Source organism: Phascolarctos cinereus, unplaced genomic scaffold (assembly GCF_003287225.1).
Source record: "Phascolarctos cinereus isolate Bilbo 61053 unplaced genomic scaffold, phaCin_HiC Scaffold_5;HRSCAF=322, whole genome shotgun sequence".
NCBI classification, from domain to species: Eukaryota; Metazoa; Chordata; class Mammalia; order Diprotodontia; family Phascolarctidae; genus Phascolarctos; species Phascolarctos cinereus.
In genome coordinates this window covers 235,920,357-235,932,625 of record NW_027555958.1, presented here as the reverse complement: position 1 = coordinate 235,932,625, position 12,269 = coordinate 235,920,357, and the positions used below count along the sequence as shown (strand labels likewise).

General features: G+C 37.8%; 1 protein-coding gene across 2 annotated transcripts in view; it reads right to left on the bottom strand.

The window, feature by feature from the left end:
- The window catches only part of KIF6 (kinesin family member 6), a 477,193-nt gene that overhangs the window by 380,597 nt on the left and 84,327 nt on the right, over positions 1-12,269 (bottom strand). For both annotated transcript variants that reach the window (XM_020999471.2, XM_020999469.2), the window contains exon 4: positions 1,968-2,115. In XM_020999471.2, coding sequence (XP_020855130.1) covers positions 1,968-2,115 — 148 coding nt within the window. The remainder of the gene's footprint in view (positions 1-1,967; positions 2,116-12,269) is intronic.

The following is a 12,269-nucleotide window of genomic DNA, read 5'->3' as shown; positions in this document are numbered from 1 at the left end:
ATTACAATGCACACATTTTAGAGTAACCATTATATGAGCTGGGATCAACAAAAACATTTTTACTGGAATATTCATTTTAGAGAAATTTTTGTAAACAAATCAACCGAACAATGTTATTGAGGGATATTCAAACAACTTTGTTATATGGAACCCTTCTTTTTAATGGTATATTATTATTATTTTTTCATCAAAAAAGCATGAATAAATGCCTCTTAAAAGTGATGTTTTTAAAGCATTTAAAATGCCTACTATGTGCTAATCCCTAAGCTAAGCAGTGGGAATACAAAGGAAAAAACCTCTTTAAAGAGTTTATAGTATATTGGAGGAGTGACAAATACACAGAAAAGTAAACACAAAAAAGCATACAAAATAAATTCAAAGAATTTTTCTTGGAAGGGAAAGGCATTACCATCTGGGTAGGATCAGGATGGGCCTCCTATAGGAGGTGGTAGTTGAATTGAGCTTTGTAAGACAGGGATTCTAAGAGATGAAAAAAACATGAGTGAGTCATTCCAAGTAGGAGGGCTAAGCTGTGCAAAGCCTCAAAGACAAAAGATGGAATGCCAAGTATTGGGAACAGCAAGTAAGGTCGATGGAATCATAGAATGTTAGGACTAATGCTGAAAAAGCCCAGAAAGGTAGCAGAGAGACAGATTGTGAAGTGCGTAGATGCCAACTGAAGGAATCAGTATTTATTAATGTTAGTTAAGAAGAAACTTAACTAATGTTTTTTAAGCAGGGGAGTGACATGGTGAGACTTGTTCTTTAGGAAGATCCTTTTGTCAGACAGGTGAAAAGAAGATTGGAGAGGGGAGAGCCTGGTTGAAGGGGAGGCCAGCTAAGAGACTGCTACATAGCCTCATGGGGGCTTGAATCAGAGCAATGGCTGTTTAAGTAGAGAAAAGGGAATGTATAAAAAAGGTGGGGGAAAGGTAGGCTCAACAAGACCTGGCAGCCATTTGTGGGGAGTTGAGTTGAAAGTAGAGTTGAAATTACTCTGAAGTTATGAATCTAATGAATGAAAAGACAACTATTCAACAGAGTAGAGAAGTTAGAAAGAGGAGAGAATTTGGGAGGAAGAGTATAGCTCTGTTATAGACATGTTACATCTGGCAAGCTTATAGGAAATCCAAGTAGAAATGTCTAATAAGCAGTGGCAAAGTGGAACTGGACCTCAGAATAGAGAGTAGGGCTGGATCTGTAGCTCTATCTATCTGTACGCGCGCACACGCACACACACACACGTATATATGCATATGTGTGTGTATATACATATATAATCTATATCTATATCTATAGATATATATGCATTTATGAATAACTCTTTGGCCTTCTAATCAATTGTGAATTAAAAGAATTATGCTTCTAGCTTTAAATCTATGATTCTATGAGCTTAAGCTTTCCTATGCAGGCTTTAAATAATTAAAAGAGAGGTTTCTGATTTGTCTGCCTTTATTATGGCAAAGGAAAATATCCCAATGTCTCAAAGATAGCAATGATCAGGTAGTCTGTAGTTTTTTTTTTTAAATAAATATATGATGCACTTTTTAAACCTATAAGAAAGAGCTACTCCTGAATCTTCATTCTAAGAGCAGTCATTGAATGAATAGCTCTTGTTCTGAATTCCTCTGCTAGAGGACTATTACAAATGAATGCATCAATCAATAAAAAATGTTTGTGGTAGGCATTTTGCTGAGTGCTGAGAACACAAAAAAGAGGCAAAAGACAACCTCTTCCCTCAAGGAGCTTACAATCTAATGGAGGAGATATCATGCAAACAAATATATACAGAGCAAGCTATGTATAATATAAATGTAAAGTACAAGCTATGTACAGTATAAATAGGAGATAATTAACAGAGGAAAAGCCCTGTAAAATCTCCCTTAAATATAAGGCTTGTTATTCAGAATAAAATTTTAGTCACACTAAATATTTCCTTTTTCAAGTGGAATATAATAGTTCTGTACCTTTTGTAATTGCTCAAAAATGTATGATAGGGTCCTTGGAATGATGCCTCTGTCACTGTAACGCTCAGCTCCTCCAGTAATAGTGAAAGTTTTGCCACTGCCCGTTTGCCCATATGCAAAGATGGTGCCATTATAGCCAGCCAGAACACTGAAATGAATAACATTATAATGAATAACATAGCTTCCATATCCAAATATCAAATGTTATTAAGGCATTAATATATAATTCAACTATATATCCAATATATATCGAAGTATTCAGGTATCTGGAATCTCTTTGACTAACCCAAGAATATTTACAGTCAGCTTCAAAGAAGGGAAGGTTCAGCAATTAAAGGAAAGGTATAGTGATTTCCAGTTGCATGGGAATCTCTTGCCATTTTTAGCCAAACAGAATATCAATGGAAAAGCCATAAATAGGATGAACATTAATCTCTCTTATTTGGCACACCACAGGCAATCCAGATACCTGGCACAAATCATACCCACTGCCAGTGCACCAACATTCCTTCCACGAGGCCAGCCAAACACTAAGCATACTCTCTTGTGCTTATCTAGCATCACATCTCTCCCGGCTCAGTGACCAATTATAATCTCTCCAACAACTTAGAGAAATTCAGACAAACAGAATCAAGTCCCAGTGATGTACTTTGCTTGTCCATAAAATAAACAAATCCAAGTAGAGCCAAAAATTTATAAATGCCATATAACTTCTGGCAAGCTTGAATCCTGGGTTGAGGAAATAGGAAGTTTGCCTCATCCTAAGTAGTAGAGACAAAGACCCAAGTACAGACAAAAAATTACTCTTTATTCATTCATTTTGTTCTATTATGTGTCCAACACTATACTTGACAGTAGGTAGTATGAAATGTGATGGGGCTGGAGGAAGGGATTACAAAAGACCTAGAGAACACTGTCCACAAACTTAAGAGGCTTACAATCCAATTGGAGAAGCAAAAGAAAACATAAAACTAAAAGACAATTATACAACAATAGGCCAGGAGAACAATATAAGTAGTGGCATGCACGTGGGATGATTACTACCCCTCAGGATTGTTGTCAGAATCAAATGAGATAATATTCGTAAAGCACTTAGCATAGTGCCTGGCATATAGCAGGTACTATCTAAATGCTTTCCATTGTGGTGGTGGTGGTGGTTATTGACAGGTAGCATAATGTTGTATAAAGCAGGTTTGACTTGGAATAATGAGATATCAGTTCAAATCCTGCTTTACTACGTGTGAGACTGAACCTCAGTTTTCTCATTCACAAAATGGACATAATAGCTATACTACCCACTTCACAAGATTGTTGTAAGGAAAGCATTTGAAATAGGAGTAATACTAATAGTAGTAGAACACTGTAGAGAAAAACATCTAGAGAGTAAGGTCAATGGAGGGAATGATGGCAAATAAGGTGAGAGGGATAGTAAAGGGCAGATTATGAAGTTCTTGAACATTATGTAGTGTAGTTTAGAATAAAAAAAAATAATAGTCAAAGTTCTTAACCAAGAGTGTGCCATAATTAAATTGATAGCTTTAGGAAGACTAATGCACAAGTGATATTAAGAGTAGATTAGGGGCAGCTAGGTGGCGCAGTGGATAGAGCACCAGCCCTGAAGTCAGGAGGACCTGAGTTCAATTCCAGCCTCAGACCAAACACTTGACACTTACTAGCTGTGTGACCCTGGGCAAGTCACTTAACTCCAATTGCCTAAAAGCAAAAAAAAAAAGAGTAGATTAGAAGGAAGAAAAATTAGAATCAGAGGGAAAAGAAAGCAAGAGGGCTACTGCCGTAATCCATGTATAAAGTAGTGAAGCTCTGTATTAGGAGAAGAGACTTGGGGGAAAGGGTGGTGGCAGTACAAACAGAGTAACAGAAAAATCCCACGGACATTTTGAAAAAAGATGGAGAAGGCTTGCTGATAAATTGGCCAAAGAGGATCAAAAGAATTTAATGAATTGGCATTATGACCAAAACCAAGCTATAAAATAAGAAAATATGAACTAGGCTCCTAAATCACATATTAAATTAGTGATGATGCTTTCACTAATAAATGGTGCATTTTGACATTAATTCTATAGTTTCTATGCCGACAGCTATTTAAGATGAGAATTCACAAACATTTGTTCCAAATGGTTTAGACATTGATGTGCTTAAGGGCAGAGGGCTAGACGAGATCATCTCAGGTCCAGTTCAGCTCCGTGTTTCCATATTCTGTTGTGGTATATTCTAATTGTAAATCCTGCTGTGGAAATGTGGGTAAGGCATATGGCCAACCACAATCAATGCAGGCCAAACTGATGTCTCTTTTCTGAAATAGGATGCCAAAGAAATTCAGAGAATACACTGTTTTCATAAACCTCTAAAATGCATTTTAGGGTAATAAAATATGTACAAATGAAAGTATTATTTGTATATTTATCATCATTACAGTCTTAATTAAGCACTTTGGGCACACAGTACACTGTTGACTGCTGAAGAGAGTGGCTCCAGACACAGAGATACGATTTTTTAAAAAATTCTTAAATGAAAACAGGTTGACAGGGACACTGAATGCAGTTTCAGTGAGAAGAATGCTGGATCAGGAAGCAGAGGACGTAAGTTCAAGTCCCAGCTCTGACATTTACTATGTCTTGGACAAGTTATTTCATCTCTCTGGGCACTAATTTACTCACCTGTAAAATGAGAAGATTGGACTCCATGACCTGTAGGAGGCCTTTTGGCTCTCAATCTATGATTCTATACTATTCCAAACTTTGAAATAATAATAGCAGAAAGAAGGGAATTGATAGTTTTCAAAGACTTCTCACATAATTTCTAAGCTTAAAGTGTGACTAGGAAGACTAGTTTGGGATGCTATTCTCTAAGGTAGTTAAGTTTAGCACTGTTGAATTTCACAATTTCCTTTAAGAAAAAAAATACGGAATCTCAATCCCTATGTATTTCATAAAATAGAATCAGCAATTGTCTTGTCTTGAACAATTTAAGAATTTGCCTACTTAGAAAGAAGGATCTAATACAGATCTTCTTGATATTCCTTCCAACCCTACAATTCTCAGTGTTCTGTTCACTAATTGGTCTCATTACTTCAAACCGACCATTTCAAGAGACATAAAAATCAAGGTAATATTTAATTCAGCATCTCTAAGACATCCTTAGTGGCCTTATCACATACTTCAGGGCCTCTGAACCATGATCTAATTAACTGATGCAAGAAGATGTCCTTAAATATCATTGTTTAGAACTTTACAAGTTCCTGATGGATTTTTCCTTTCTTAATGCTCTGAATAAGCAATTTAAATTTAAGAATACAGCAAATATATGAACCTTCAGTAGAAGAGGATGGTGTCTTCTGATCATCTACCATTTATGAAAATGAGTTTCCATTCAGTACCCAGATTTAAGAGGTGAATGTTAAATTATTTATTTATGAAATAATATGCAAATATTTATAGTATTTTTGACAGACATTTCTTCTTCTGCCTTGGAGAGTAACATTTAAGTTCATCAACTATGTAATTATTCCCAGATGAACATCAATCAAATGCAAAAAACAAAAACAAAATAATAGCATGGAAACAGTTTTACATTATCCTATGAGATATACATATCTTGGGTAATTTAACCAGGCAGGATTAGAAATGTGGTAGCATTCTGATTTATAGGGATATAGAGAAAGCTTTCATCAGCTGACTCTTTATATTTTTTTCCTGTTAAATTCTCTCTATTTTCTGGCACTCATGCATCCCTGGCCACCCTCTTCAAATACTAAGTCACAGACAAATAGAATTTCAGTGTTGGAAGGGACCTAAGTCAATATCTAGTTCCACCCATATCTGAAAGAAATTTTCTTTCTTTCTTTCTTTCTTTGTTTCTTTCTTTCTTTCTTTCTTTGTTTCTTTGTTTCTTTCTTTCTTTCTTTCTTTCTTTCTTTCTTTCTTTCTTTCTCTCTTTTTTTTTTGGCAGTTGGGGTTAAGTGACTTGCCCAGGGTCACACAGCTAGTAAGTGTCATGTGTTTGATCTGAGGCCACATTTGAACTCAGGTCCTCCTGACTTCAGGGCTGGTGCTCTATCCACTGCGCCACCTAGCTGCCCCCAAGAAATTTTCTATTAAAAATAAGAGAGAAATGGTTATCTAGCCCTTGCTTAACAGCCTTAATGAGGGGGAACCACAACCTCTCAATGCAGCTCATTCCACTTTGGGCTAACTCTAATTGTTAAGAAATTTGTTGTTTTCTGACATCATTCACAACTTTTGCCTATTGTTTTGGATTTCAATAAAGCAATCAACAAACATTTCTTAAGCAACAACCTTTTTAGGCACTGTGTTAGGTAGTGAGGATACAAAAGTGAGACAACTCTGTACACTAAAGCCAAACAAAACATGTGTAATCCCTCTTCCAAGTGACAGCTTTTCTGATGCTTGAAGACCAGTATTATGTCTTCCTACAGTCTTTTCCAGGTTAAACATACTCAGAGTTCCTTCAACCAGTTCTGATATGTCATGGACTCAAGGACTTTCACTTTCCTGGCTGCCTTTCTCTGAAGGCTCTCTGGCTTGTCTGAGTCCTTCTTAAGCTGCAACGCCCAGCAGTGCACATTGTACTCTCCATGTGGTCTAACTAGAGTAGAGCTAAAGTGGCAGTCCCAGTGTATTCTTGGAGCATGCATCTCTGAATGCAGTGCAAACTCACATTAGCTTTTTTCAGCTGGTCTAGTGGTGTTGATTTACATGACTCTTGCAATCCCCTAAAACGTAGTCATCTTTTTCACACAGATTATTCTCTAACCATACCCCTTCCACCTTATACTTGTGAAGTCAATTGGTCCATTTTCTTTTTTATTCTGAATTTAACACTAATTTTTTTTCATAAAGTGGGACTAAAGAGAGGATTGAATGTGAAACCATGAATCTCTATTATGTAATTTCCTTTTTTTATCATATAATAAATTTGACATGCTATTTTCAAAGCTATACTGCTTATTTCTTTCTGAACTTTTTTGTTATCATTTATCATAAATCTCTTCTCACTCTGCTCCATCCTCCACTCAGCTGTCAAAGTGATCTTCCTAAAGCACAATCTGACCATGTCACTCTCCCAAATCCATAAACTCCAGTGGCTCCCTGTCACTTTCAATATCAAATATCAAATCCTTTGATATGCAAAGGCTTTCACAACCTGGTTCTCTACTGCCTTTCTAGTGTTCCTAAACTTTATATCCCCATCTTGCCTTTACTCTGTGATCCAGTAACACGGGTCTTATTATTCATCACAAAAGATACTTTTCTAGGCATTTTCAGTGGCTGTCCCCCATGCCCAGAATACTCTTTCTCCTAATCTCTACCTCCCGGCTTTCTTCAAGTTTCAGCTAAAATTCTACCTTCCATAGAAAGCCTTTCCTGATCCCCATTAATTCTAGTGTCTTCTCTCTACTGATTATTTCTAAATAATTCTACATATAGCTGTTATTTGCACATAGCAGTTTGTATGCTGTCTTTCCCATTCGACTAAGCTCCTTAAGAGCAGGGACTTTTACCTTTCTTTGTATCACCAGCACTTAGCACAGTTGCTTGCACATACTAAGTACTTAAGAAATGTTTATTGATTGAATGACGGTAGCTGTGGCTGTAGCACCTGCAGGAGCCATTACCAGGTTATACATCCACAAGTGTTGCTTCCTAGGATGGTGGCTATGGACATTGCTGAAAGCATTGCTATTCGCCAAGTCTCTTGAGTTCAGGTTTCTGGGCTGTTGCCATTGGACATGGCAGTCACAATGGTGGTGGTAGCTTGGCTTGCTTGGCATATCCTGCCTCCTCTCTCCCTCAGAGTGCCTTGGTACTTCAGGCAGGCTGGCTTGCCCACTCCTTGATGGGACCAGCTGACTCTCTTTTTTCTCTTCAATTGCTTCCCTGGATGATGGTGGTGATAGCTGAGCTGGAAGCAGGTCTGGTGGCTTTGGGAGGTGCTGTTATTCCCAAGGCTCTTAGGTCTAATGTTCTAGGCCAGGGATGGGAAACCCTATGGCTTCAAGGCCACATGTGGCCCTCTAGGTCTTCAAGTGAGGCCATTTGACAGGGGATTTATTCTGTGAAGTCTGGATTCAGTTACAGATTGTGCTTTAGGAAGATCACTCAATGGCTAAGTGGAGGATTGACCAGAGTGGGAAGAGACTTATGATAAATGACAGCTAGGCTGTCTCCATTAAGATCTGAGGGAGAGATCTCTGCTCCTCCTCTCTTCACCCAGCCCAGACCCCAATTAGCAATTCTAACTTTTTTCTGTCCTTTTAAATTTCACTTTATAATTTACCCTAGAAAATTGAAGTTTGTTTTGCTTGTAATTAATCCTCTCTAGCCACCCTCTTAAACTCCCCTTTCCCTTCCCACCTCTCTTGCCTGCTTCCCTGTTGAACTGAGGTATTTCTACATCAATTTTTTTGCATGTGTATGTTAAACTCTTCTTTGTCCAGTTCAATGAGATGCCAGCTCACCCCCACTCCTTTGCTATCTTTATATACTCTTCTTCTGGTACACCACAATTATCAGAAATAGTAAGTTCCTCTCCTCCTTCCCATTTTCCCCCTAATATATTCCCTTCCCTCTTCTTTTTTCTCTCTTCTCTTAAAACGAAACAGCACAAAGACACTTCCAAAGCTTCATATTTTTTTTCTTTCTCTTCTCCCTCTGTAGCCCATGAAGAAAGTGGGATTCTGAAGGGTCACTAGTCTCTTTCCTTTTTAAACACTTGATCGTGATTTAGTGCCTTTCAAATGTTCAAATGTATTTACCTTTCTAGGTTACTTTTGTCTCCTGTGTTTGAGTTTCACAGATTCTATTCAGCTATGTTCTTTTCATCAGCAATGCTTGAAAGTATTCTAATTGTATTCAAGGTTCATTTTTTTCCCCTGAAAGATTATATTTTTTCAGTTATTATTGGTTGTAAACTTTTTTCTTTTGGAATATTGTGTTCCCAAAGTTTTTGTTAGTTGCAACATAACCTCATGTGATCCTGAGGTTCCTTGGCATTTGAAATCATTCTTTCTAGTTGCTTATAATATTTTTTTCTTTGACCTGGAAGCCCTGAATTTGGGCTAAAACATTTCTGAGTGTTTTCAACTTAGTATTTCTTTCAGGAAATGGATCCTCTCTATTTTTACTTTGTCTTCTGGTTGTAATATATCTAGGCAGTTTTATAATCTCTTGAAATATGGTATCCAGATTTTTTGGTTGGTTACAATTTTCAGAAAGTCTGATTCTTAATTTATCTCTCTGCATACCATTTTCCAGGTGAGTTGCTTTTGATAATAGGTACTTAGTATTGGGCAAATTACTTAACCTCTGTTAGCTTCAGTTTACTCAACTGTATAACAGGGATAACAGCATCTACCTCACAAGGTAGTTATGAGGATTAAATGAGATATTTGTAAAATGCTTAGCACATAGTAGGTGTTTAATAAATGCTTTCCCTCCCCAATTTGTGTTTTAATTTTGTTCTAATTTTTCTTTTTGTTTTATTTAATCTTTGAGTTCTATTTATTCCATTTTATTTTTCAGAGAGTTCGGTACTTAGGTGATATTTCTATCTCCTAAGGTCTTAATTTGTCTTGCAAATTTTCTGAAGAGCTCTAATTGTATTTTTTAACTCATTTCATTTCTATCAATCCCTCTTGGAGTCCTTGTGGCTATTCTTTCTTTTTCTTCTATATGTACTTGTAGATTTACTATTTCCTCTGGGTTTACCTCTTGGTTTTAACCCATAGTATTTCTTTATTGACATTGTGCCAGAGCAGAAAGGTAGGCCCGGTTTGGTCCTCTCTCCTCTGTGTTCTTGCCACAACCACTATCATTCTGGAGAAGGTGGATGGGGCGAAGCTTGGCATAAGCCAAGTGATAACCCTCTATCTTCTGGTGGCCCTATATGAGTGCTCACCTCAATCCTATTTCTGTCTTCTCTTTCTGAAATGCCCACCTAGACGTAGCCTCTGTCTCCTTACTTTAGCCCTAAAAATCTCAGAATATAAGAGATCTTGGTGGCTCTCAGTTCTCCTTGAGGTCTTCTCTACTGTTCAGGCTGATGTGTTTTTTACTGGCCCCATCCTCTACTATGGCTCTGATAAAAACACTAGTTTCAGGTTTCCTGGAGGATCCTGGGTATGCACACACTGCCCATTCTTGTTTCCATGCTTAGTGACCTACTACTCTATGGCCCTAAAAGACTATTCTGTGCCAGGTACAATTCAAGCCAATCCAATGATTTAGGCTCAGGATTGGAATGCAATAAAAGATTAGAGGCCATAAAATTCAATAAAAATATATTTACTTGTCATAAGATTAAAAGGATATAATTTACTAAAAATAGACCCTGTTCTCCTCTACTTCTGCATTCTTTATAAAAGCAACACTGGGTCAAAAAGACTTCCCATGGTGTAGTTGGAATTCGACAACCTCAAAATGTGATGTTATAGGATTATCTATTCAGGAGTGGAAGGAATCTTGGAAGATCACTGAGTCCAATATCCTCATTTTACAGGTAAAGATCTTGAAGTACATAGAGGTTAAATGAAGTTACATAGGATTACATAGCTAGTAAATATTTGAGGTCTTCCTGATTCCATGTCTCATGTTCTAATAATTATATGACTCTTCTTTTCACTAAATCAGGGAAGTACTTTATGCTCAAGTGACAAAGAAACCATGACAAAGTTTCAAAATCTATTCTTCCAGGCCATCAAAATTCTAAGGACCACCTCGCTGCCCTTTTAAAGGTACACAAACTCAATCTATATAAAACAGATGCTGCTCCAACCACACCCTACCCCTTGATTTAAAGTTCCCAAAAATCTTCCAGGCAACCTTCTACCACTTAAATTGCCTTGAGGCTCATGCTACTGATATATCTTGAAATGGATGTCCAGTAGACATCTTAAACTCAACATGTCCAAAACTGAACTTATTATCTTTGTGAGAAGTAAGAAATGGTTATATTTCCATATAAAGAAATTGAGAGGAAAGTGGTTCTGGGTTAGGAGCTTCAAGAACCAGCTAAAATCGGGTGAAACTGGTGGTATGATTAAAAAGGCTGAAAGTAGGACAAAGGTTAAACTTTACTTAGAGTGTGCATGCTTAATATAGGCTTGTGAATACTAGCTTCTCCACCTCCAAGCTGGGTTAAGATGCCATTTTCTGAACATACAATGTATGAAGAAGGGGGTGGGGAACATACCAAGGGGAACACGTGGTGGTCATTTTGGGAAGTCTGTGTGACCTGTGCTGACTTCTACCAATGAAAGTCAGCTAGGAGGGACTTGTGTCCAGGAATAGAGATATAAGGATTGTTCTTGCTTCTGGTGTGTGTGTGTGTGTGTGTGTGTGTGTGTGCTCATCTCGAGTTCCATACCCACTTCCTGCAGGTAGCATATTAAAAGTTTCAACTGCTTCACTCATCCTGAATCTGTCTAACTTACTGTGTCTATTTGGGCACCAGAGGTTATTTCCAACATCTTTCTCCCTTAAAAAACAAAACAAAACAAGACAAAACATAACAAACAAACAAAACACCCTAGTTCCCTCCTCCAAACTTTCCTATTACTGTTGAGATATCACCATCCTCCCTATTTCCCAGACTCACAACCTAGGTGTCATCCTCAACTCCTCTCTGTCTTTCACCCTACCTCCCCCATATCCAGTTAGCTGCCCAGGCCTTTGATTTCACCTCTGCATCATCTCTTAAATATGCCTCCTTCGCTCCTGTGATACTGCCAGTTACCCTGGGGCAGACACTCAACACCTCACACCTGAGTTATGTCTGCCTACCTTGTCTTACTCCACTCCAATTCATCCTTCATTTAGCTGCCACAGTAGTTTTCCTAAATCTCAGGTCCAATTGCGTCATATCCTCTGTTCTCCACCTAGTCAATAAACCCCACTGACTCCCTATCACCCCTAAGATCAAATACAAAATACTTTGGCATTTAAAGCTTTTCATAGCTTAGCCTTTCCTGCTTCCACCCTCCCCAATCTTCAATCCAGTGACACTGGCCTCTTTGCTGTTCCATGAACATGACACTCCACCTCTTGGCTTTCAGTATTTTTACTGGTTATCCCTAGAATGCTCTCCCTCATCAACTATTACTGGCTTCCCCGTGTTATCTTACTTCCTTCAACGACCAACTGAAAAACCACCTTCTACAGGAAGCTTTACCCAATCTGTCTTAATTCTAGTACCTCCCCTCTGTTAAATCACTTCCTATTTATCCTGCATATAGCTTGTTTGTATATATTTGTTAACTTGGAG